This window comes from Peromyscus maniculatus, chromosome 14 (genome assembly GCF_049852395.1).
Source record: "Peromyscus maniculatus bairdii isolate BWxNUB_F1_BW_parent chromosome 14, HU_Pman_BW_mat_3.1, whole genome shotgun sequence".
NCBI classification, from domain to species: domain Eukaryota; kingdom Metazoa; phylum Chordata; class Mammalia; order Rodentia; family Cricetidae; genus Peromyscus; species Peromyscus maniculatus.
The window spans coordinates 55,861,901-55,888,475 of NC_134865.1; the positions used below are offsets into that span (position 1 = coordinate 55,861,901).

At 47.7% G+C, this 26,575-nt stretch overlaps 1 protein-coding gene across 1 annotated transcript in view; it reads right to left on the minus strand.

The window, feature by feature from the left end:
- Positions 1-15,587, minus strand: part of Dpf3 (double PHD fingers 3) — a 292,453-nt gene extending 276,866 nt beyond the window's left edge. The window contains exon 1 of the mRNA XM_015991899.3: positions 15,447-15,587. Coding sequence (XP_015847385.1) covers positions 15,447-15,478 — 32 coding nt within the window. The 5' untranslated portion in view covers positions 15,479-15,587. The remainder of the gene's footprint in view (positions 1-15,446) is intronic.
- Between the last annotated feature and the right edge of the window lie 10,988 nt (positions 15,588-26,575).

Genomic DNA, 26,575 nt, shown 5'->3' on the forward strand with positions numbered 1-26,575 from the left:
AAGTGAGTTCGGGAACAGCCCGGGCTGTTACACAGAGAAAGACCGTCTCAAAAAATCAAACAAACAAACAAACAAAAAATCTGGACATAGTGGGGGCAGTGATGGCGGTGCACGCCTTTAATCCCTGCGCTAGGGAGGTAGAGGCAGGTGGATCTCTGTGAGCTCCAGCAGACTAGACAGGGCTTCAGAGTGAGACCCTGTCTCAATAAATAAATAAATAAATAAATAAATAAATAAATAAATAAATAAGCATGCTAGACATGGTGATGCCTGCCTTTAATAACAGCATCAGGAGGCAGAGGCATGTGGATCTCTGTGAGTTCAAGCCCAGCCAGGGCTACACAGTGAGAACGCAGCTCAAAAAAATTGAATTAAATTAAATCCCTAAAAGACTAGAGTTGAACTTAACAATAAAGTATTTGCCTAGCATTTGCAAGGCCCTAGGTTCAATTCCCCTGCACCACAAAAAATAAATAAATAAATAAACATAAAATCCAGGAAAAGGTCCTTCGGCATGCATAGGGCTAAAGGAAATGCTATACAGTGCTGAGCACATATCACACACTCAATAAAATGTGGTAAGGTCACCCATAGCTAGTCACAAACCCTGAGTTACAATATCCCTGAAAGAAACCAAAGCAGTTCAAGTGTGGTGGCCCATGCCTGCAATCCCAGCATTCGGGAGGCGGAAGCAGGTCAAAGGCTGTGAGTTCAAGGCCAGCCTGGGCTCCAGAGTGGAGTAAGAAAAGAAAGGGTGGCTTTTACTTAACACCAAAGTGGAATCAGGTGTGGTGGCGCACGCCTTTAATCCCAGCACTTGAGAGACAGAGGCAGGCCGATCTCTGTGAGTTCAAGGCCAGCCTGGTCTATAAACTGAGTTCCAGGACAGCCAGGCTGTGACACAGAGAAACTCTGTCTGGGGGAGGTGGGGGAGAGACCAAAGTGGAAGGCCAAGCCATTTGTGTCTACTAGGACAAATGACAAGGCTCAGAAACAGCCATTCCCCCTACATGTCACACAGCCAAGCCTGTGTCTGATGCCTGACACCTGAAATTAAAGAATGTTTAAAAAGAATTCGCCTGCCTTTCCCAAATGCATGCCATTAAAGTGGACAATGAGAACCAGTCAATCCCGAAGACAGGCAGAGCAAGGTACCTACTTCCTGGCTTCATTCACTCAGACACTCACCAAATGACAGACAGCTAAGCCAGGTCCTGGGGACACAAAAGCACAGCCAGCCACTGTCACTGCCTTCCAGAGCCTTTTCCGCCATAACCAATCACAGTGAAGTGTTTCTATGATGGCAGGAGGAAAGGCGTGCCGTGCGCAGAACTGAGGGGCCGAGGGCAGGTGTGGACAACCCCACCCGAGGGTCAACAAGGGTTATGATGGGGGAAGGGAGCGCTGGGTCTGTCGGGGGTGGGGGGACAGGCAGATGTGGACCCAGAGTGTCTGGAAGTAGGCTGGGGCTAGAGGACCGACGAACTGCTGACCTACAGCAGCGTACGAGGTGTATTGAGATGTCAGAGGACTCAGGGCAGGGCGGGGCTGCCTCTGCACGGGGAGGCGGAGCATCCTTAGTACTCCATGGTGGTGAACATCTGTCATCCCAGCCTTCGGGAGGCAGAGGGAAGAGAACTGGGTTCTAAGTCAGCCTGGGCTAACAATGGGGGACTCTCTCTTCCAAAAAATAATAATAATAATTCATTAGTTATTAATTAATGAAAGCATTCTTTCAGGCTGAGAAGTTCACCCACCTCTCTCACTGCTGAGGCTGTCACCCAAGAGCCAGGGCATCTGCAGGGCATCCGCAGATGCATCCATCATAGGCTGGGAGCTCCATAAAGCCATATGTGGAGGTTCACACTGGGGTGCATCTACTCCCAGGGAGCTGATGCACAGCCTCCAGAAGATTCCTGAGAGGGGCTGTGGCTACCACAGAAAGGTAGAGAGAAAGTGCCCAGCAACCCACTGAGTGAACACCAGGACCACAGTGTTAGATCGGGCTTTCCCTCACTGTCTCCTGCATGGATGGCTCCGGACATATAAAGGGTAGGTAGGGTTTCAGAACCTGACAGAGCTACAGAGAGCAGAGGTACACTCCAACGCAAGGAGGCCGGCAGGGAAGACCATTTTCATCACCAAAACAAACATCCGTGTGTGCTGGGCCTCGGGCCCTGGGCTAGACTTTTAAAAACCTTAGGGAAGAAGAATGTCTTCCCAGCCTCTTATTCCCTGGGCTATACGACAAATCGAAGTCCCTAAATGTAGACATAAACCACCCAAGGCAATTCACCGCCATCCCCAGAACAGGCTTAAACTTTCAGCTGGCAGTTGCCTAGCAACAGGTAACCCCAAAGACATATCACCAAACCCAGATGTCAAAAGGTCATTTTGTGGACACACTGGTTCTAAAAACTAGTCCACCGAAAGCCTGTCTGCCAGACCTCTGTAGAGCTATAGGACAAAGGTGCAGACCCCTCTGGTGCAAAGAAGGCTGGCAGGGGGAGCCAGGAAGCCGGGCGGATGGCTGCACGTTTGCCCACCACTGCAGAGCAGCAGGCAGAAGCAATAGCTGCCTCTTGACTTCCTTCTTCAGATCACACCAGCAATTAATCTGCCAAGAAGTTGCTCAGCGGATCCCAGCCATGCCTAAATAAAGACGCAGTCCATGCCATGAGCACCGAGCTGAACCTGTCCCCAGCCTGCTCTGAAGCCAGCCAGCACCCTTAGCAGCCACAAGGATCTGCTAGGCCAGGTATGATGGTCCCCCAGCTACAGAGTTGCTGAAGCAGGATCCTTCACGCCCAGGCTGGAAAACACGTAGTAAGAATCATTGGTTCTGTCGTTTGGTTGGTTGGATGTTTTGCTTTTGGGGGTTTCGTTTTGTTTGAGACAAGGTCTCACTATGTACACCAGGCTGGTCTGAAACTCACTTTGTAGACCAGGCTAGTCCTAAATTCATAGAGATCTCCCTGCCTCTGCCTCTTGAATACCGGAATTAAAGGAATGTGCCGCCACGCCTGACCCGCCCCTCCCACCCACCCACCCCCCATCTACTATTTTAAAAATAAAAACCTCTGAACTGTGCGAGGCTCTGCTGGGCAGGATGACAGACCTCAAACTACAACTCAAAGTGAACCCCAGGGAGCAGGTTTTAGCCAACTCCCTGCCGCCGCCTCACCCCCTCAAAACAAGCACAAGAGGCCAATGGGCCTCACTGTCTACAACCCAGAATTTCTTTTTCTCTTTTCATTTTTTTCTTCTTATCTTTCCTTTCTCCCTTTTATTATTATTATTTTTTTTAATGAAAAGCTCATAAATTCCATTATCTAAGAGTCACGTGAAATTTGAGTTTTCTAAGACAAAGTCTATGAGGCAAACCATCACAGGACCCCCCACTAAAATGGACCTTCTCTGGAATCCATCCTCCCATCTTGGGGAAAAAGGTCTTGGGGGTAGGGAGGTCAGGGGCAAATAAACACACCCATCTAAAAGCGATTCCGGAGGGGCAAATGCGGAAGTCAAACAACAACAAACAAGGGGGATATAAATCTAGATAAAATATTAAAATCATTAAATGGCTGCTGCTCCCTGAAGATTGGGAAAAATGAAGAGAGTTAATTAAAAGCAATCTCCATGCACTGCTGAGCCGGCCAGCCCTGATAAATCAACAGCTGGGGCTGCTGTGGAGGGCAGACAGGGGCTGGGGCGGGGGCTCTGCCGCTTGGAGATGCCGGTGACGGCGAACTGAACGCCGGGACTGAAGTTTCATGTTTTATTAAATATTTTATGACTGCTGAATAAAGTTGTTCTTTAGAGAGAAAGAGAGAAATGATGGGCTGAGAGAAGGGACGCTCCTCCCAGATGAAGAAGTAGGTTTGATTTCAAACACACTTGGGGAATTAATCCTGTCCCCAAATGCAACGGTAGATAAAACATTGTCTGGGAGAACCTCTCTGAGAAAGCTTGGGTTTTTGTGAAGGTTTGTGGAAAACAAAGACAGAGAAAACTTACAAACTTCCCATTGGTGATCCAAGCTAGACTTTTAACACAAAACTAAAGTCAGCAGAAAATGGCCCCTCTCTCTCTCATCTTTACTTCCTTGAGTCCTTTTTTCTGCAGTCAAATAAAGTTTGGAGACTTTATTATTATTTTAAATGTTCTACAACGCTCAGAATTTTCAAGCCCAGTTGAAGTAGAAAGACCAGCCACTTCTTAGGCGTCGGAAGATAGATCCCGTCTCTACGCTGAGGGAAACCCTCAGTCCTTCCCTGATGAAAACATAATCAAGGGAAATGATTGGGGGAAGTGTTTTTTTCTCCTCCATAGACTTGGGATTGGAAGGAGAGTTGTGTGCATTGGGGAAACATAAGGACTTATGCATTTGGATATGCATTTTAATTAGGTGGACAGAAGCAGCCGCCTGTTAATTTTTCTTGCTTGTTTCCACTTAGCATTCATCACAGGCAGAACCACCACAGAGCGCTCCCACGATAATAGATGGTTCTGCATTGGCTTAAGTCCTCAGGGAAAATAATTAGCGAGAGAGAATATATTCTCTCCACTCCCAATGCCCCAGACACCCTGCCCTCCCCCATCTCCAGCAGCAGTTACCTCCCCTCTCAGCACCCCACGCCACCCCAATGGCAGTGGTTTCCCAGGGAGAGGCCTAGGGGAACAGTCAGCCTCCTGCCTCTCTGGCGCTAACTTCACCGAAGAGTAAGTCTAGACGTAGAGACAGAAACCAGGTCCTTCTGGAAGTAGATGCCCCTAAATACAGACAGGGAGGCCATTTGGCTTGTAATCATCATTTGGCCAGGACAGGATGAAGGATGCTCTGAAGTCAGATCCACTGAGACTATCCCCACTGGGCTCAACAGAGATCCATGGGAAGCCGTTGCTTGAGGATGATGGAGGTAGGGAGGGCTTTGTGTTTGATTTGCTACTATAAAATAAAAGACCCTTGTAGCTTGCTTCAAGATTGTATCTGAAGTACCTCCAACACTAGAAAACAAGATCTGACTTAATGACTCAAACCTGTCATGAGCTTTTTACATCTAGTTTTCTATAAATAAGATGTTCTTTTTCACGGCCTCCCACATCAACAGTTGGCCCTCCTTGGGTCTCCAGCAGATGCAAGCTCCAGCTGCCTTTCATGCCTTCTTGCCCCTTCATCGTCTTGATGGATGGAGCCAGAGCTTGGCTGAAGACCCAAGCCCCACACTCCAAGGAAAGCCCCCCACCCCCCCCCACTGACCTTCCCACTTCTGCTGATTCTGTGGATGACTCAGTTCAGGGCTTCCAAAGGGAAATGGGGGCTTTTCCTGAGCTCATCATCTCACCTGCTTCAAATCCAGACCCTGTGAAACCCCTCTGAGCTCCCAGGACTATAGAATCACAGAGGGATGAGCAAGGTTTGCATTCCCTAAAGAAGCAATGATTAGATAGGATGCCAGTGACGTGCCTAGATTCAGTCTTTTGGATAATGTTTAATCAGCCAGCCATGGCGGGGCAGACCTCTGACCCCGGTTACTCAGGAGGCAGGCCCAGAAGATACCTGGTAAGGCCTGGTCTCAAAAGAACCATGCTGGCTATGTGGCTCCACAGAAAACTCCCCTAGCATGGGCCAGACCCTGGGTTTGACCCCCAACAATATACACATCTAATAGATTAGGTATCATTGACTCTGAGAAGGCCTCCATTCATGACAGAAAAGTTTAGCTCTCCCAGGAACACCACACATTGGGAGTCTCCACTTTCTGAAAAGTTTTTGTCTTTTTTTTTTTTTTTTAACTTCACTTGGTTCCTTGAAGAATAAGTAGGGACTTGGGCAAGAAAAGAGTAAATAAAAGAAGATTTAGGCTCTCCTAACCATGCAAAAAAGATGAGCTCAGGTTTTGTTTATTGCTTCCTGGGTTGTTTTGGATTTTTTTGGTTGGTTGTTTTGTTTTTGTTTGTATGTGTGTGTTGCTATGTGTCTATGTATTTTAGACAAATTCTTGGGTATCCCAGGCTCACTTCTCACTATGTAGCTGAAGAGAGCCTTGAACTCCTAATTCCCTGCCTCCACTTCCTGAGTGCTGGGATCACAGGCATGTGCCACCATGCCTCCTGTATGTGGTGCTAGAGTTCAAACTCAGGGCTTCAGTGTTAACCAACCCTCAACCAACTGGGCTACATCTTTAGGCCCGGGCTGTTATTTTGTATTGTTTTGTTTTCTTTGAGACAAAGTCTCGGTCTGCAGCCCAGGCTGGCCTTGAACTCCCAAGTGAGCCACCACTCTTGACTCTCAATCTGTCCTGACATCCCAGGTGCTCCCTCCTTCACATGGTGACAAATTCCTCTCATAAGGGATTCTTACCCTTAATGTCAAAAGGGGAACAAGGGGCCATCACTGTAGCCAGGGGTGGGAGAAGTGAAGCTCTGGATTTCCAGAGTGGTATGCCTAGAAGAGGAGGCGAAAAGAAGTTGAATTCTATCACACTATTAGCATTGTCTGAGGTGTAGTAACAGAGGGACAGACAGCCTTTCCCGTCTAGAACCGTGGCCTCTGATTTGTAACGAGTCCGAAAATAAAGGCAATCTAGTCCTCTACCCTAAAGAACTGAACACAGAGAATCAAGCAGTTACTAATACAAATGATGTTCATAGCAGCTTTATTTGCAAACAGCCGAGAATGGGAATGGCCCAAGTGTCTACTAACAGATAGATGGATAAACAAAGTGTGGCCTCAACATACAATGGCCATAAAAAGGAATGAAGGTCTGATGTATGCTACAACATGGATGACCCCTGAGTCACCGAGCAGAGTGACATAAGGCAGACACAAAAGGACAAATACTCAAGTTTCCACTCATCTGAGAACCTTAGGCAGAAAGTAAAATGGCACTTCTAGATGTAGGAAGCAGGGTCTGAGGGACACAGTTTTGTTTGGTGCTGAAGACTGAACCTGAGGGTCTTGCCCGTACAAGCCCCTGCTCCCACTGAGTTATCTCCCAGCCCAGCAAGGTGTTTAATGAGTACACACAAACTTTTTTGTTTGGAGTGATAAAAAAGCTCTAGAAATAATGATAATGACTGACCGGTAACCAGAAGTATATTTAATGTGGGCTAGCAAGATGGCTAAGTGAATAAAGGTACTTGCCACCAAGGCTGACAACCTGAATTCAGTCTTTGGGACCCATATGATAGACAAAGAGAACTGACTTCCTCAAGTTGTCCTCTCGCCTCCATAAGCACATGGCACACCAGGGCATGTGTCTCCATGTGTATGTGTGCCCACGCACAATAAATAAATATTGTTAATTTGTGTTTAACACTGCTGAATTGCATGCCTTAAAAAGGTGTTTTTTATGGTATGCATATCTTATCACAGACTTTTAAAAGTAAAGGTGATGCCTGTCTGATGGAGATCAATCATTTCATTTTTTCATTTGGTTTAGGACTCAGGATTTACATGCTGGCTTCTGTGCATTTGCTGATAAATTCTGCAAGCCCTTCTTCCTCCTTTAGGCTTGTAGAAAATTGCCAAGGGAGATTTCAACCACAGAAAAGCCTGATAATAATCCCCCAGTGGAGTCTGTGATGTCAATAAAGGGAAGGCAATGAAATTCCAATCTAGAGGCTGCTGGTGCCCACACAGGGATAAGCCAGCTCCTGGGTGTCCATTGGGCACCTCTCTTTCCCCAGCAGTAAAACAAGCTGCACCAGAGGAAGCTCGCTGAGACATCAGTACAGGCCCGCAAACTTCCGGTCACTTAGAAACAAGGCTCTTGCGGCTGTGCAAATGAAAAAGAAACAAGAACTTTGCATCCATGTCATTTGAGCTGGGTACCACGGCAAAATGATGGCATAGAGGAAATCCAGAGGATCAGCTTAAGGCTTGGTTCCCTGTTCTCTAAACTCAAGAATCAAACCCAAGGCTTCACACATCCTAGATGAGTACCCAGCAATGAGTTACAACCCCAATATGTAGAAGAGGAGGAGGAGAAGGAAGAAAGGGGAAATGTTTTCAATAATTCCATTCTTCTTCACATCTTTCCAGATGTGAAATTTCCATGGTTTTTTTTTTCTTTCTTTTCTTTTTCTTTTTTTCTTTTCTTTCTTTCTTTTTTTTTTTTTTTTTTTTTTTTTTTGGTTTTTTCTTTTCTTTTTTTCTTTTGGTTTTTCTATGTAGCCCTGGCTGTTCTGTAATGCACTCTGTAGACCAGGCTAACTCAAAGATTCACCTGCCCCTGCCTCCTGAGTGCTGGGATCAAAGGCATGCACCACCACCATCCAGCTGAGGGCTTTTAAATAACAAAATAGGCCAACTAGTCTCCTGGCTGGTCTTTCCTTTCTCCTAGGCCTCTAGTTACAGGGCCAATAAGAAAAGCCCACGTTCTGAACAGCCAGGCCACCAGGTCCTCAGTCTTAGGTCCTGAGAAGGGATGGGATGTCCCATCATGTTAGAACCCCAAGTGGAGACTCTACATGGCAAAACTGGACCCCAAAGAGTAAAACTACAGAAGGGCTTCCAGGCCTTACCTCTCCCTTCTAGAGCAACACTCTAGAAACAAGAGACTGACCACTAACTGTCCCCCCAACCCCCACCCAAAATGACCGAAGTAAGAGCTAGGAAGATTTTTGGTTTTGTTTTGTTTCATTTTGGGTGGGGGAGAATTGCTGTTTTGAGACAGGGTCTCACTGTGTAGCCCTGCCTGTCCTGGAACTCACTCTAAACCAGGCTGGCCTCAAACTCCCACACAGAGATCTGCCGGCCTTGGCCTCCAAGTGCTGGCATTAAAGGTGTGTACCATCACACCTGACCAAAAGCCAGGACGTTTTTTGCCTTGGAGGGAATTATGGAATCAAGTGCATGTCCTCATCTTAAAGGAATAGGAAGCTCTGGGAAGTGACAGGTCAGGATAGCAGAGCTAGCCGAGAGGGTTCTGAGCTCCTTGTGAGCCGCTTCTGCACCCTGACTCCAAAGTCACAAAAGCTGCTGTAGTCACTGGTCAGAAGAGACAGTCTGCAGTGCAGACAGCGAAAGGGTTCGAAACAGGAAACATTTGCTGGTAGAATGTCAACTATGCATGTTACAAAGAGCAGGTTCGGGGTTGGGGATTTAGCTCAGTGGTAGAGTGCTTGCCTAGCAAGCGCAAGGCCCTGGGTTCAGTCCTCAGCTCTGGGGAAAAAAAAAAAAAAGACAAAGCAGGTTCTCCAGATGAGTAAGAATGACAAGGACATTTAAGGCAACCTGAGGTGACCACAGTCCCTGGAATCAGGGGCAGGGCGGCTAAAGGGGGATGGGTACATGGAGAATTAGACATGTCATTGTTTTTCAGCTTCAGCAGACCTGGCGGGTTGAGGCCCTCAGGGTACGGAGTCTGAACTCAGCCTTCCCTGCCTCCACAGAGTCCCCAGTCTCAGCCTCCCTCAGCTTCCTCTCTTCACAAACACAGGACCCAGACATTCTCCACACTCCGCTTCTCCAGTCCCATCCCCTCCCCCAGGGACACCTCCTAACTCCTCCTTTTAAAACTCTAATGCAAATCACAGGCTTCAAAACAAAAATACCTTCCCTTGGTGACAGTTTTACGAGGCCAGCTCTGTTCCTCCATATGGTTTGACAGACTGTGAAACACCAGTAACTTGACCAATAAGAAAAACAAACCACACACAAACACCACACCTCATCCCTTCCCAGTCACTCTGGCAGCTAGAAAACTTGAGAGCTGGAAACAGATCATCCTGTGGTGCTCTTCTGCAGTTCAAACAGTCATCTCTGCAGTTCCAGACCACACAGTAGCTTTATCCACTCACCCATCCTCTCCTCCCTACCCCAGGCCACTTTATCTTTCCTTGTTAAATACCTTCATAGTTAAAGACTATTTAAAATAGGGTCATGCTTATATAAGACTCCCGATGGAAAATCGCAGCAGGGTAAAAAATATTCCAGCGCTTGTGGGATTTTTTTTTTTTTTTTTTTGGCCTGAGGTTTGCCACATTTGGCTACATTTCTGCCTTCGAGTGACTTTCAAAACACTCAAAACCCACAAAAGTTACTTTGCGGAGGTTGGGATAATAAACAGCCCCCCCCCCTCCTGGGGTTGTTTTATGACGAAGGCCCTGCTGCCACCTCCAGCAACAGGGCTGTAGTTTGAAAAGCGGATGCCAGCCTCAGTTTCCATTCTTTTTTGGGTACGTGCTCCAAACAAGGCATGCTGACCATGCATGATACGTTTGGTATTGATCCGAGAGGATGGTTCCTGAGATGTTTCGGCTTTTCCGAGGATGAGTCCGAATCCTAGCTGTCCAAAGAGTCGAGGGAAGATGTAAAGCTCCCAAGTCAGTCACCATGGGATCCCGGTCTGCTTTACAGGTCTCAGATGTTCCCCAGGAGGTCTGCAGACCGGACTACTTTCAAAGGTTTACCCTGTGACAATGCCTCCACTTGGATTCTGACAGAAACTGGGGCCCTTTGTGGGTATGAACATCCCATGGGGGGAAAAATGTTTGCTAATGAAATTTAGAGGTTTTAGGGCTTTTTTTTTTTAAAGATGTACTTTGTGTGTGTGTGTGTGTGTGTGTGTGTGTGTGTGTGTGTGTGTGTGTGTGTGTTCCTGCAGAGTCCAGAAAAGAGTGTCAAATAATCCCTCGAGCTTGTATTGCAGGCAGTTTGAGATGCTCTATTTTGGTGCTAAGAACCGAACTCGGATCCTCTGGAAGACAGCAGCAAGGGCTTTTAATGGGGGAGCCATCTCTTCCTGCATCCCTTTTTATTTTTACGATGCTGAGTAAAAGCAAAGAGCCCAGAGTAGTGCTCAAGCATCTGTTGGATTCAAGGGTCCCCTTTTCCATAAAGGACTAAAATAATGTCCATAAAAGGCTGCAAGTTCACAAAGCCCCAACCCCACTGTTCTCCACTTAGTCCCTACTCACCACGCCCTCCCCAACCAAAATAGCCTAGACAAGATTAGGACCAGGAATGTGGCCCCCTGGCCCTTCCTCTCTGATAGCTAAACTGGCCGCCACAGTAAGAGTAAGGTCTGGCTTCTAACTCTCATGTTCCCCAAGACCACTTTAGATTAGAACATATATTAACCACATCGGAGATTGGATAGAAAAAATGAAGGCTGGAGGTCCATCTATACACATGAGCCATGTTGGATCTTGATTAAGTAAACATTTACTTCTCTCATAGTTATGTCCTTCATAATAAAGCAGAGGTATCAACCCTGACCTCCAAGCTAGAGTAACTCTTCACAAAGTCAAGTTTAGATGCAACTGTGTACATGTAATCATAGTGATAAGCAGGACTACATAGTTTACTTTTCTCATTGTTTATAATCAAAGTATTAAAGCCCTAACTAGAGTAATTAAATAATGATAGCATTTATTCCTCTCTGAGCTTGGAGTTATAAAAATAGATACATATGTACATGATCAAGTCTGGCAGAAGGTGGCAGGCATTCCCAGTTAAGTGCTACGGCCAGAGTTTCGAGAAGTCTCTGAGAGATTGCACTGTTTAAAGTGCTGTTGGCAGACATGGGGGAAGGTGAGTTACCAAAACTAGAGTTTTGAGGTTAGAACTTATAATAAAAGCAATATAAGGCGGGGAGATAGCTCAGCAAGTAACCACACTCGCTTCCAAGCCTGAGCTGAGTTCAATCCCCAGAGTGGAAAGAGAGAATCAACTCCAAAAGTTGTCCTCTGACAACACACGTACACACACACACACACACACACACACACACACACACACACACACGCACTTGCACCAACACCTCACCCGATCAAGATACACACCCACAAAATAGTAATTTCTTTTTAAACAGTGTCTCTCTATGTAGCTCTGGCTGTCCTGGAACTCACTGTGTAGCCTAGACTGGAAACGAACCCACAGAGACACACCTGCCTCTGTCTTTCAAGTGCTGGAATTAATTAAAGGCATGTGCCATCATGCCCAGCTACAATAAGTAATTTTTTTAATTTAGGCATTTGATTTCCTAAGTATATAGAAATCAACAAGTATACAATATGTAACTTGCACACATGCCTTTACCAAAGCTATAGGTGGCCCTTAACCTATGTATACAGAAATTGAGGATGACTCCAACTGTCAATGTAGCTCAGACAATGTAGCTGCTAACTTAAATAGCACAAAAACTCACATGTACACACCATACATGTCCACCCGTGCTGTTGAATTCTATTTGTCCAGATGCGACTGCTTCATTGTAGGGCCTCCTGCCGAGTCCCCTTTCTGATCTAATCTGTCCAGGCAGCTCCTGTTTCTGCCTCTAACACCCTATTGGGCAGTAACAAGAAGTTAAAGGCTACCACGGGGAAGCCAGACTGTCAGCTTCAGAGAGGAAGGGGTGAAAGCCACAAGGAGGAAAAGGGGAGTTGAGAGGAGATCAAAGACAGCCAGGAAGAAAGGCAAACCACCAAGAAAGGCTGTTTTCAGGCGCTTGGGACTCTACAGAAGACACCCCCCACCCCCACCCCACGAAAAGCAAAGAGATTCAAGTTAGCCATCCAGTCACCCAGTGAATTGAATTATTAAATGCCCCACATGGAAAAAAAAAAAAAAAAAGACCTAGCATGATGAAAAGTAACCCATAGTCTAAGAAGGCAGAGCGCCCTGCACAAGGTTGCATGAAAGAAACCTGAGCTGGCTTCTTCCCCACACCGTAACTACTGCTACTTATCCCGCAGTCCAAGAGGAAATCTTTGTGTGACCAGTTTCTGTAGGGGGCGTCCGTGATGTTGCCTTTTTAAAAACCAGAGAGACTGCGCGCACACGGAGAAAATGCTAATGCGGTTTGGAGCTCCGGTTCATTGTCAGGAGGGGCACACAAGGATAAACACATAAGCTCTCCAAACCATTCTCCTCGCTCCTCCTCCCTGCGCCCCCATCCATCCCTTCGGCTTGATGTGGTCGCTGCGCTTTGTTCTAATTTAGCCCATGCATAATTTATTCACGTGTGTTTTGTTTCCTAACCAGCAACTTCTAAAAACAAATGAAATATGTAGATGTTTTATTAAACAAGTTGTTTTTTAAAATAATAATAATAATAATAAAAGCAGATGACGTCGGTCTCCCAGTAACGACGCGTGTGCTCCTGCGTGCGGAGTTTTTAAAATGTCCAGGCTGTAAAAAGCTTGGTCATTGGGGTTATTGTTTACACCCTTAGCCCTGGGGGGGTGGGGGAGAAGGATGGGATGCAAAAAGGGTTGGCTAATTATAAAATGACCGCTCTACTCCCTCCTAGGAAAGGCAGGCAGGGGTGTGTGTGTGAGCTCCCGTGTGCGTGTGCCAAGACAGAGTTACAAATGCATCCCACGGCAAGTGTTTCCAATTATTAAGGAGTACACGTGTAATTCAGAACTAATTCCACTACCGAGATTGGCCACCTTCTTGCTTCTCTGTCCCTTCCCCCACTACCCCTACACACGCACACTTCTGTGTCCAGAAAAAAAGAAAAGTGGACCGATCTGGGGAACCCTGGAGCGTGGAGCTCCTGCGCGCGTCCGAGCGTAAGCCTGCTCCCGGGCATCAAGGATACCGCTTTCCCAATAAGGAATCCCATACACATAGCAAATAGATCTCTCAGACTTGAGTTTACCAAGCGGCATCAGCTCGGCTACGTGATTTCGGCTGGAAATGAGGAAATTGCAAATCAGCTGTGTGGGTTCTGGAGAAACTCCCGGCATCAGCGGTGTGGCGGCGCGAGTCGGCGAGGACGCGGCGAAGTTACGCCCATTTAGTCTGCCATAAAACATTTTCTCTCTTAGGTGAAATGCTGTCGCCAGTGCAAAGTAGCTGAGCTTCCGTGCGAGAACTGGAGCCAGGAACTCCCATCAAGCTCAGCCTCCAATGTCTTCTTTACAGCAATATCTTGTAGAAACTCCGAGATCTGGGACATCCCTGCCCTATTCCTGGTCGCTGGCTGGTGCAAACGCAGCGGGTTCTCCCTAGGCGTTTCTTGGCTCTAGGAATCCCCTACCCCACCCCACCCCCGCCCCCTGCGCCACTCTCCTGCTCTCCAAAGCAAACCATGTTTTTGACTCCAGAAGCCAGGGGTTTAGGACGCTGCTGAGAGCAGTTAAAAGAGCCAGGGTCGACCACTGCCACACATTAGGAAGAATTGGCATGAAACATCCACGCGCACCCTCCTTCTCTCAGAGGCTTTCACCCGGGCGGGGAAGTCCTAGAACACCCGGCACCTACCCGGAGCCCACGCTGCGCCGCGATTCCCAGGGATCCACCCTCTGCCAACATCCCTGCCAATAGCGCCCCTTGAGAGCCACACTAGTTTTCCGAGGCCACCCCCGGCTCCGCGATCGCCCGCGGACTTGGCGGCTCACATTCACAGTCCACCGACTGGAAGAAGGAAGGGAGGAAGGAAAGAAGGTAGGAAGGAAGGGAGGAAGGAAGGAAGGAAGGAAGGAAGGAAGGAAGGAAGGAAGGAAGGAAGGAAGGAAGGAAGGAAGGAAGGAAGGAAGGAAGGAAGGAAGGAAGGAAGGAAGGAAGGAAGACAAGCAGCTCCGACCGGGGACCGGCCCCCGCGAGTCCTCGTGCAGCCCGCCCCCCTCTGTCCGCTCAAAGTCTCCCGGAGGCACCTGCCCCTCGCTGTTGCCAGAGCCCCAAACTGCCTCCGCCCGCCTCGGCTTTTCACCCAGAGCAGGCGAGCACACCATTCATAAGACCTGCAGCTTCCCTGCCTCCATATCAACCCCCAAATTAATCCAGGTCGTTAATTTACTACAGCCCACAAATACGCAAACACACCGGCGACCGCCCGGAGCGCCTCCCTGATCCCCCGGCTGCCCGAGTGGAAAAGCCTGGGGCAAGCACCTGGGCCCCAGGACTCCCGAGACCCGCCGCTCCGCGCGCAGTCCTCCCAACTCCGGAAGGTTTGCACAAACTCCCTGCGAGAGCTCGGAAGGCAGAGCGAACGCCCAGCAAACTCCGCAGCCACAGCGGTCGCTCATCCCGCCAGGGCGGACGAGCAGCGGAGCCGGGAAGCCTCGGGCTTGGAGCGCAGGGCTCAGCGGAGCGCACGACGCGGCCCCTGCCCCGCGCTCCGACCGGGCTCAGCCAGCCTCGCGCGGCGCCGAGAGAGGCAGAGGACTCCCGGGACCGTGCAGCCCCGAGCTGCTCGCGACCCCCGCAGCTCGGGAGCGGGCGCCGCGGCTCCGGGCTCCCTCCCGGTCCGGGTCAGCCAATTAAGCAGAACGCAAATGTAGCAATTTTCTTTTTGTTAATTGCATCTCCTGACATTTCTGCGCGCTGGGAGGAAAAAAAAAAGATGAAGAAGTAAGAGCAGAAGAAAAGAGGAGCCCGGGCGCAGCGGGAGGCGTCTGCAAGAGTCGGGCGCCGGCTGCGCTCCGCAAGGCGCCTTTTTTTCATATTGAAACCACGCGGAATATGTACATTTTTTAGTCTTACTTACGCTTTCAGGGGGTTGTGAATGACAGTCGCCATTTTGCTACAATGTAACAGAATATTGTCTGTCTCAGAGTTCTAAAGGTTCGCTCAGGGGAAGCGGCAGGCCAATCAGAGCACGGGATACCGGCCTGCAGGCCAATCGGCGCGGCTGGTCGCCAGGTAGGCGGGGCCTGCGTGGTGGTAGTTATTAGGGGAGCTGTCAAAGCCCAGAGGTCACTCCCTTTTGTAGAGCCCGAGAGCGAGCAGGTCTTAAAGGGGCAGTACAGTGTTGGTAGCGCCTTTTCTGATTGGGGCTAGTGGAGACACATGGGAGAGCATTCTCGCTCAGTTTGAGTCTCTACTTCACTAAATAACTGCAGAGAGTTTGCGCTCCTGGACAGGAATATTTACATAGTGCCAACAAAACCATTAAATCCCATTCATTAGCTTTGGGCTTTATATATCACGGTTTTTAACCCTTCCCCCGGCTCCCCACCTCTCCCCACCCCACCCCACCCCCGCCAGCTCCGGGTACACCACAGTGTTTCAGTGCAAGAGTTGGAAGGTTGCAGTTTCCTGCAAGAAATGACTACTTGTGTTCCACTGTTTGCTAATAAATGCTCTATGTTCTGAGGCTGTTTAATATTCTTGTTCCTGAAGTGTTTTCTTTATCTCAGCCACCTTCCCCGGTCGGTTTCTGGGAACTGGCGAGTCCAGGACAGCAACTCCCTTCCCCCTGGAATGTCTCAGTGTCTGGCTCGCCCTCTCCTGCAGCCACGGTTTTTGTTACGTAATTCGCCGGTGGTCACTGCGCGGTCCCCTACGACCACCACGACCACGGTTCTCCACTGTCAGTTATTGACAATGATCTGACACGGGCCAGCTGGAGAGCAAAGCCAGACCTGGCACTCTTCTGGCAAAAGGATAGGGAAGATTTGAGGCAACTTTAGGAAACGCTGCTAGGGAAGGGAAATTGTTAGAGCCTGAGGTGGGTGTTGCTGGAGTTCCCTCAGGGAACAGCGCTGCGGATTCGGGCGTCACCTTTCTGGACTTAGAGAGGAGGCGAAAAGAATTCGCAAGTGAATATTGCGACGTGACTCGAGGCTTCCCGAGCCTGCCGCTGCTCAGAATCTGGTGAACCCTTGAAGAAACGGAGAGAGACTTCTGCGAACTCAGGCTTCCACGGAGCACAGAGAGGATCGGAGTGGGCGAAATCGCATAGAGAGCAGAGGCGTCGTTAGCATATAGAAGCCTGGCTTTCGGGCCCCATAGCTGTTTAATCAGGCCAAAGAGATGGAGGGGGGTGGAGTGAAGAGGAAAAAAAAGAAAGATGCTGAATTGCCAGTTCATAATTCCACCTGCTTTCTTTTGACTACTTTTTTTTTACCCTCGATGAATCAAGTAAAATACAATTACAAAGCAGTCCGTAACTTTCAGATTCCAACTCCATTCACTATTAGAGTTACAGATAAGCTCAGCAAAGCTGAGTGAGTACGTGTGTGCAGACTGGAAATATTTAACTCTTTGTTTGCCTAGTAGGGTGGTGTTCCCCCCACCCCCTTCTCTCACTACAGGGTCTTGTGTATTGAAAGCTGGCTTTGACCAACTACATAGAAAGAACCCGGCACGATGGTGCTTTCTTAAAGTTCAAAACCAGCCTGGACTACACATGGGAACCCAGTCTTAATGCTCTCCCCCCCAAAAAAAAAAAATAGTATTGCTTTGTTTTTTGTACTTGATGGAATGTCATTTTAACTGTCAATACAAGTCTGATTTTATAGTCCCTTTTTTTGTTTCTTTGGTTTTTTTGGGGGGGGGTTGTTTGCTTTTTGGTTTTTTAGTTTCGAGACAGTTTCTCTGTGTAGCCCTGGCTGTCCTGGAACTCACTCTGTAGGCCAGGCTGGCCTCGAACTCACAGAGATCCTCCTGCCTCTGTCTCCCAAGTGCTGGGATTAAAGGGGTGCACTACCACCGCCTGGCCCAAAACCCTTCTTACTGACTGTGATGTCAAAACACTTTTTAAATCACATTTCAGGGGCCAGAGAGATAGTTTAGTGGTTAAGAGCACATGTTGCTCCTGATGAGGACTTAGGGTGACTCCCAGCACCTGCGTGGTAGCCTACAACCAACCACCTCACAACAGTTCTGAGGAGGCATCTGATGCCCTGTCATGAACAGTTCAGGCACAAGGCACACACATGGTACACAAACATACATGTAAGCAAAACACACTGGTACACAGAAAATTAAATAATCTTAAAAAAAATTAATTCTGTGTCAAGGGCTAGCTCGGTGCCTGCCGAGTATACATCTTTCTCTGGGATTGAACCCATGACAGCACAAGGGAGAAATGGAAGGGGGGTGATTAAGGGACGGGGAGTGAAATCCCATTTCTAAAGCTCTATTGGCCTCATATGTGAATAGGAGCCCCATCTTTTGCACCTTGGTCTGGGTGGATAGGCAGGCTGTGTGGACTGCAGAAGTGACCCCGGGTGATGACATCATCCCCACCTCACCTGGGTAGCTCTGGGCTTCGCTGCCCAACATGGTTGTCCAGCGCCCAGGTAACCACTGAGCATTGGATCCGTGGTAATTAGATGTGTCACATATACACACAATTTATAGGCTTAGCACCAAAAAAGAGTGTAAACTAGCTCATGAGTTGGCTCTGTTAGGTCACACCCTTGCTCAAAAGCATCCTTCTTTCCTCTACCCCTATATTAACATATCCTTTTCTTTAAGATAGGGTCTCATGATGTAGCCCTGGCTGCCTCCTGCGTGCGGGAATTAAAGGTGTGCGTTATGCCCAACCTTAACTTTAACTTATTGTTATAAAACTTCCTCCCTCCAAGTAACTGAATTATTTTATATTGATCACAAGTTGAAATTATATTTGGGGTTTCCTAGATTAAATAAACGTTAGTAAAACTAATTTCATATATTTCTTTTTACCTTTTTAAAGGGTGGCTACTAGGAAATTTCAAATCACACCTGTGGCCCAGGTTGTATTTTATCATATAGCTTTATACGTGGGAAAGAAAGGTAGGGTCCGTTCTCAATCACATTCATTTTCCCCCTACATAGCTTTCTCTAACTCAGAATTGATGTCAGTGAGCACACCTCTCTGACTCAGCTCAGGAATACATCAAGTGGCCAACAACTTAAACCACACGGGTACCCATCTCTGTTTACTCCTAAGTTCTAAGACCATCTGCAGACAAAGGCAAAGCATGGAGACGTGGGAGGTGTGACCCTTACAACACACCTGAGAAGAGACGTAGGTACCCCAAACCACCAAAGGGTCCATATGAAATAGAGTACAAGCCAGGCCTCATGGTGCACAGTCATGATTCCACCTACCCAGTAGGCTCAGAGAGGAAGATAACAAGTTCAGGCCTACCTAGGCTACAGATGGGGTTCAAGTTCAGCCTGGACAACTTAGTGAGGCCATGTCTCAAAATAAAAGTAAATAAATAAATAAAGTGGTGGGGCTGGAGAGTTGGCTCAGCAGTTGAAAAGCACTCGCTGCTCTTGTAGAGGACTGGTTCCATTTCCAGAATCCAATGGCAGCTCACAGCATTCTATAACTATAGTTCCAAGGGATCTTATCCCCTCTTCTGGCCTCCATGGGTACTGCACATGATACCGAGACACACTATGCAGGCAAAGCACCCATACACATAAAATAAAAATAAATAGCCAGGGCGGTGGTGGCGCACGCCTTTAATCCCAGCACTTGGGAGGCAGATGCAGGTGGATCTCTGTGAGTTCGAGGCCAGCCTGGTCTACAGAGTGAGATCCAGGAAAGGCGCAAAGCTACACAGAGAAACCCTGTCTCGAAAAACCAAAGAATAAATAAATTAATAAATTAGCTTTTAACAAAGTAAGAGTAATGTTAGGGGAATAGCTAAGTGCTACAGTACTTATTGAGCATGCACAAGGCCCTAGGCTCAACCTAGGCTCAATCCTCAGTATCATCCCTCAACCAAAACACAGTAAGTGTGCCACATAAGCCATGCAAAATGAATGCAGTTCCTCAAAGGCTCTGAGAACTGAAAGAATTTTATTAAAAACAAGAGCAAGCTCCCCTTCCATCTCTCCATTCATCTACAGCACAGGCAGCCATGACCTCAGTAAGTGGTTTCCTGAGATCCACAACCAACTCTGATATGTTCTAAGCACTGAGCTGAAGTAAAATTCCTTTGAAGAAAAGTGAGACAATAAAAACTGTAGCCAGCAAAGCAGGGTGGTGGTGGTGCACACCTTTAATCTCAGCACATGGGAGGCAGAGGCAGGTGGATCTCTGAGTTGGAGGCCAGCCTGGTCTACAGAGCAAGTTGCAGGACAGCCAGGAATACACAGAGAACCCTTGTCTCAAAAAAAAACAAATAAATAGATAGATAAATAAATAAACAAACAAACCAGGCATGGAAACAACCCTTAAAATGCAATTCCCATCCATCTGCAGAGAGAACCAAGACAAGTCAGACTAACCCTACAAGCAAGCGGAGCAATTGCTTTATGTGACTTAAAAGGAAAAGGGAGCCCCCCCAGTTATCTTCCACTGTGGCCCGGTGCACACGATCCCAATAGTCATATCCTCGAGTGTTTATTGAGTGCGTCTACTTTTGAAGATGGGCAAAAGTCCATCAAAGTATGGAGGGTTTTACACATTAGCATGAGACAAAAAAGTGAAAGATGTCAGAAGACCTGAGTGGGGGCACTGAGGCCATTCCAGCATCAGGGGAGAGAAAGGCTCCATGAAGAAGATAGCAATTAATTTGATTTGCTTACGGAGACCTTAGAAATGAGGCAAGGGGTAAAGGGTCTTCTATACTAAAAACGTGACCTAGCAACAAGTACTTTACATAGCAAGTGTTTGTAGATTCCCTGCTGCTGGGCTGTGGGCACAGAAAAGGACAACCTCTACCTATAAGAAGACTAGATGGTATTTGAAAGGCAGAGGAAGGGAGCGTTGGGCACTTAGGGTAAGACAAGAACCACCCACGAGGCCAGAAGATCAAGGGTATCCCCTTAAAGAGGGCATGCCTGAGCTTAATGACAATGAGGGGGTGTGGTGACAGCCCCTTCTGAGGCCACTGTAAGAGAGCTGGCACAGGATGAGTGTGAAGGGAAACAATGGAGAGGGTGGGGTGGGGTGTAAATACTAAGAGATGTGGCATTCGGTCCTGGAGGCAAATGACCAACACTGAAAGATTGTAAGCTGGGGCTGAAAACGAGGAGACTGCCATTGTAGAAAAGAGCAGTGATTCCAGTTACAGGAGGCTGGGATGGAGGTCGGGGTGATGGTGACTTGGGCTGGGATTCTCTTGACTTCAGTCTCTACCATTTACTTTTTGGTTGGTTGGTTGGTTGGTTGGTTGGTTGGTTGGTTGGTTGGTTGGTTGGTTTGGGGAGGGGAGCCTTACTCCCTAGCTCACACTGACCTAGAGCTTACTGGATAGCCCAAGCTGGCCTTGAATTCACAGCAATCCTGCCTCACCCTCCCAAGTGTTAGGACTGTAGGAATAAGATGTCACACCTGGCCGGGCGGTGGTGGCACACGCCTTTAATCCCAGCACTCAGGAGGCAGAGGCAGGTGGATCTCTGTGAGTCTGAGGCCAGCCTGGGCTACAGAGTGAGTTCCAGGATAGGCTCCAAAGCTACACAAAGAAACCCTGTCTCAAAAAACAAAAAACAAAACAAAGATGTCACACCTGGCTTCATACTCCACTTTCATCTGGGACCTCATCCAACCCCTACCCCTCCCGCTAATTCTGCCCTTTACCTCGAAGACAGTCTAAAAGTTAGGAGGGTTCCTCCTGGTTAGCGTCTGCTCTTAAGAATAGATTTTAGCCAGGTGGTGGTGGCGCACCCATTTAATCCCAGCACTCGGGAGGCAGAGGCAGGCAGATCTCTATGAATTCGAGGCCAGCCTGGGCTACAGAGTGAGTTTCAGGACAGCCAGCGCTACACAAAGAAACCCTGTCTTGGAAAAAAAAAAAAAAAAAAAAAAAAAAAAAAGAATAGATTTTAGAGCTGGGCAGTGGTGGTGCACACCTTTAAACCCAGCACACGGAAGCAGAGGTAGGCAGATCTCTGTGAATTTGAAAATAGGCCAGCCTGGTCTATGTTATGAGTTCCAGGACAGCCAGAGCTTTTACACAGAGAAACCCTGTCTCAGAGGGAAAAAAAAATTTAGGACTCTGCAATCTGCTCACTAGGAGAAGATCAAGACCTCATCACCAGGTAAGATAGCACATACCTATAATCTCTGCAAATAGTAGGCAAGGCTAGAAGATTAAGAATCCTAGGACAGCCTGGGCTACATAGAGACCTTGTCTCAAATAATCAAACAAAAAGAAAGAAAAACCCCTCTTGAGATGCACAACACACACACGTGCACACACCATGCATAAGTAGTCACTGGACTCCAAGCACCAGGGAAGACAATGGATAGAACATTCCCTCCCCCCCCCCTTTGTCCTCTCTGACCACACCCAGCAGCCCAGTCCTCATAGAGGACCAGTTCTGGCGCCTTTTCTACCTCCTGGAGGCCAGACCAGCCTGAGCTGGCCTTGGATCTCCTTTCCAGTGAGCCTCTGGCTACAGAGAGCCCTTGTAGCTCTTTTTAGAATAGCTCTCTTTACTCTCTACCTGCCAAGTCTGATTTGCCAAGCTTTCCCTTGCCCGTGTAGATGGATGAAATCCTGGGAGCTCTTACATCCCAAGTCAAAGCACTGGCAAGAACTCTCGCACGGGGGGAGGAAAACCCTGGCCACGGCCACCAAATTGTGACCCAAGATAGATGTGAATCAAATTTCTCTACGATCACACACACACACACACACACACACACACACACACACACACACGGGAAACAAACGCACCCCTCCCTTTGGCCATTTCCGAGGTAATCTTCCCATCTGCAGAGGGAGCTCCCCCAGGGTCCCCCAACAGGGCTCACTGCAGGGTGTTGCTTTAAGTGTGGTAACACTCCCAAGCACCTGTTTCGCTCACTCACCCCACTTACATGACCTCAGGCTTCACTGCTCTTGACACTAGGCGGGAGTCATCCCAAAGTCTGTGAGCCAAGCATAGGAGGGCACATCAAGTCTTGTTGTTCTGTCGATATTTACACTACCATATAAAAATAGGTGTCTACCAGCAGGAGAGATGGACAGAAGCCATGAGACCTAAAATGTCCCACACCCTGGCAAGGGCAGGGGCCGAAGCCTGCTGGTTTTAAGCAGGTGTTTTCTATTCTCTGACAGCTCAAAGGCAACGAACTCTGACCTGCATAACTGCAAAAGGACCTTCACTCCATGTTTACTCCAAAATTAAAAAGGAGGAGGCAACTGCCTTAAGTGCCAGGTGTGGTAGTACTTCCATGTAATCCCAGCATGCAGGAAACTGGATGAGCCAGAAGTTCAAAGCCAACCTTATCTATACAGCAAGATCCTGTCTCAAAAAAAAAAAAAAAAAAAAAGGCTGGCAGTGGTATCGAACACCTTTGGTCTCAGCGCTTGGGAGTCAGAGGCAGACAGATTTCTGTGAGTTCAAGACCAGCCTGGTCTATGGAGTGAGTTCCAGGACAGCCAGGACTGCTCAGAGAAACCTTGCCTTGAAAAAAGCAAAAACAGAAAGAGACAGAGACAGAGAGAGAGGAAGGAAGGGAGGGAGGGAAGGAGGGAAGGAAGGAAGGAAGGAAGGAAGGAAGGAAGGAAGGAAGGAAGGAAGGAAGGAAGGAAGGAAGGAAGGAAGGAAGAAAAGACATCTAAGACAAGACAACCAGCTAGTGGGCTGGGATTCTGATCTCACCTCCACTATCTATCTACTCTTTTGTTTGTTCATTGGTTCACTAGTTCGTTGGTTTTGGGGGGGAGTTTATAACTCCTTAGCTCATGCTAGCCTTGAACTCACAGCAATCCTGCCTCACCCTCCCAAGTGTCAGGACTGTAGGAATAAGATGTCACACCGGCTTTGTACTCCACTTGCATCCAGGGCCTCTTCCAGCTCCTGCTTCCCTCCTGCTAACCCTGCCCTCTACCTCAAGACACTCTAAAATGGCTTAGGGGGTTTCCTTCTAGCACTTAGGATGGGCCTGTGTCTCAGAGCACAGGGTTCTGGAACAGGGGTCAATCCCAAAAGGTCAAGAACTCCAAAGAAGATAATGAATAGAGAAATAGTACTGAGCAAATGTTTAGGGTCGTACTTTTGGAATAATGGGCAAAAATGAAACGTATTGTTTATTGTAATGATAGGAGACAAAAATCTGGAAATCTGGCCAAGTGGTGGTGGTGGCGCACACCTTCCATCCCAGCACCTGGGAGGCAGAGGCAGGCGGATCTCTGAGTTTGAGACCAGCCTGGTCTACAGAGTGAGTTCCAGGACAGCCAGAGCTACACAGAGAAACCCTGTTTCCAATAAATAAATAAATAAATCTGTAAGTCAAGGCTACTGAAAAAATTTACAAAAGAAATTAACTTTCACTGTCTGGATCCCCACCATCATCAGATGCTGTGTGTTCCCACCAAAGGATGCCACAGCTTGTTCTAATCTTGTGCCTCAGCTGAGACCGCAGCAACCATCTTGTAAGAGTTGGGAGTCAGAGGCAACTGCAAAGCCAGGGCTGTTCTCCAGAAACAAGTGAGCTTGTTTGTTGGTAAACCTGAGGGTCGTGATCTTTCTACTAGGCTCTTACATGAAATTGATGTTAAGCATTTTATATCTTGGTGTTTTTTTTTTCCATTTGTTTTCTGATAGTCTTCTAGAGCCTCAAATTCAATTTGTTGTCAGGGTGACCTTGAACTCCTGATCCTCCTCCCTTCCACCATCCAAGTGCTAGAATTATAGGCATGTGCCATTACGTCCTGCAGATAGCCAGTGTTTTACTTCTGCCCCCTTGGCAGCTTGAAGTGAAACCTATTGGGTTAAATGGATCTCAGCTTACTCACATGCTACTTTTGACTCTTGCAAAGTTTCTTACATAGCTCCGTTAAAATACTTGTAATTTTCTGGAGCTGGAGAGACAGCTCAGCAGTTAAGAGTACTGGCTGCTCTTCCCAAGGACCCAGGTTTGATTCCCAGCTCCATAGTCTATAACTCTAGTTCCAGGGGATTGAATGCCCTCTTCTGGCCTCTGCCAACACTATGTGAAAGTGGTGTACAGACATACATGCAGGCAAAACACTCATCCAGGTAAAAGAAAAAGAAATGATAAAATCTCTAAAAATATATACTTGTAATCTATTTCCCCACCCTCCAAGGCATGGAGGGCAGATATGGTTGGTAATTTGACATCTCTAGTGTCTGGCCACAGACTAGTCACTGGTTAACAACTGGTAGTTTAAAAGTTCAGTGAAGGCCGGGCGGTGGTGGTGGTGGTGCATGCCTTTAATTCCAGCACTCAGGAGGCAGAGGCAGGCGGATCTCTGTGAGTTCGAGGCCAGCCTGGTCTACAGAGTGAGTTCCAGGAAAGGCGCAAAGCTACACAGCGAAACCCTGTCTTGAAAAACCAAAAAAAAAGAAAAAAAAAGTTCAGTGAAACCATAAATAACTAAACTTGGTGATATAGATCTTACCCTACTTTTAAGAAGAAGTCCCTGTTTACACCTATTAGGGATGGTTAAAATGATAAAGAAACCAAACATGCTGGGCGGTGGTGGCGCACGCCTTTAATCCCAGTACTTGGGAGGCAGAGGCAGGCGGATCTCTGTGAGTTCGAGGCCAGCCTGGGCTACCAAGTGAGTTCCAGGAAAGGCACAAAGCTACATAGAGAACCTGTCTCAAAAAAAACCAAAAAAAAAAAAAAAAAAAAAAAAAAAAAGAAACCAAACATGGCAATATTCTCCTACAATCCCAGCACTCTGGAGGCCCAAGCAACATTATAGTAGGGTTGAGGCCAACCTGGGCTACATAGTAAGATCTTGTCTAAAAGAAAAGCAAAATTCAGCTGGGCAGTAGTGGTGACGCACGCCTTTAATCCCAGCACTCGGGAGGCAGAGGCAGGCGGATCTCTGTGGGTTCCAGGCCAGCCTGGTCTACAGAATGAGATCCAGGACAGGCTCCAAAGCTACACAGAGAAACCCTGTCTGGAAAAAAAAATGGAGTACTGTTATATGCCACAATGTGAATGGATTTTTTTAAAGCCTATTTACTTATTTCTGATAAGGTCTCATTATTTGTCCCTGGGTGGCCTGGAACACATTAGACCAAGCTAACATTGAATTTATGGTGGTCTTGCTGCCTCTGCCCACCAGTGCTGGGATTACATGTGTGTCTATGTCACCATACATGGATGGAACTTACGCTAAGTGAAAGAATCCAGTCACATGGTCACACAGGCCGTGTGATTTCAGCACAGGGAAATGCAGAGAGAAAAGTGCCCAGCCTTTTCTTAGGGCTAGAGGGGCAGGTATATGGGAATACAGGGGTGAGAAAGGACAGTTTCTGCTTTTTTTGGGGGGGGACTTATTTTATCTTTATTTATGTATCTATATGTCTGTGTATGCACACACCTGTGTGGGGACCGGAGGAGGCCAGAGGAGGGTGTCAGGTTCTCTGGAGTGAGTGTTGCAGGTTTAAGCTAGATAATTGTCAGCCACCAGCTAAGGGCACAGGGAACTGAACCTGGGTCCTCTCCTGGGTCCTCTGTAAGAGCAGCGAATGTTTTTTAACCACTGAACCACCTCTTCGGCCTTCCCATATTCCTTCTTTAGGAGATAAAAAAAAAAAAAAAAGAAGTTCTAAAGCTGATTGTGGTGACCGTTACATGTCTGAACATTCTAAAGCCATTGAACCAGACACTGGGGGCGGAGGCTCTGTGGGAGATGAGTTAGGTCTTGAGGATATTTCAGAAACCCCCTCCTCATAACGAATGCTGGTGGCTGTTTACTTTGGAACAGCGCTGGGCCTGGAGAGGATATTGTATGGTATTCAGTTTACCAGTCAGTGATTCCACGCTAATCACAGTCTCTTGCTTCATAGCAGGTATCAGAGGGAGAATTTTTTTTTTCTTTTCTTTTCAAGACAGGGTTTCTCTACACAGCTCTGTCTCTCCTAGAACTCGATTTGTAGACCGGGCTGGCCTTGAACTCACAGAGATCCGCCTGCCTCTGCCTCCAAGTGCTGAGATTAAAGGGGTGCCCCACC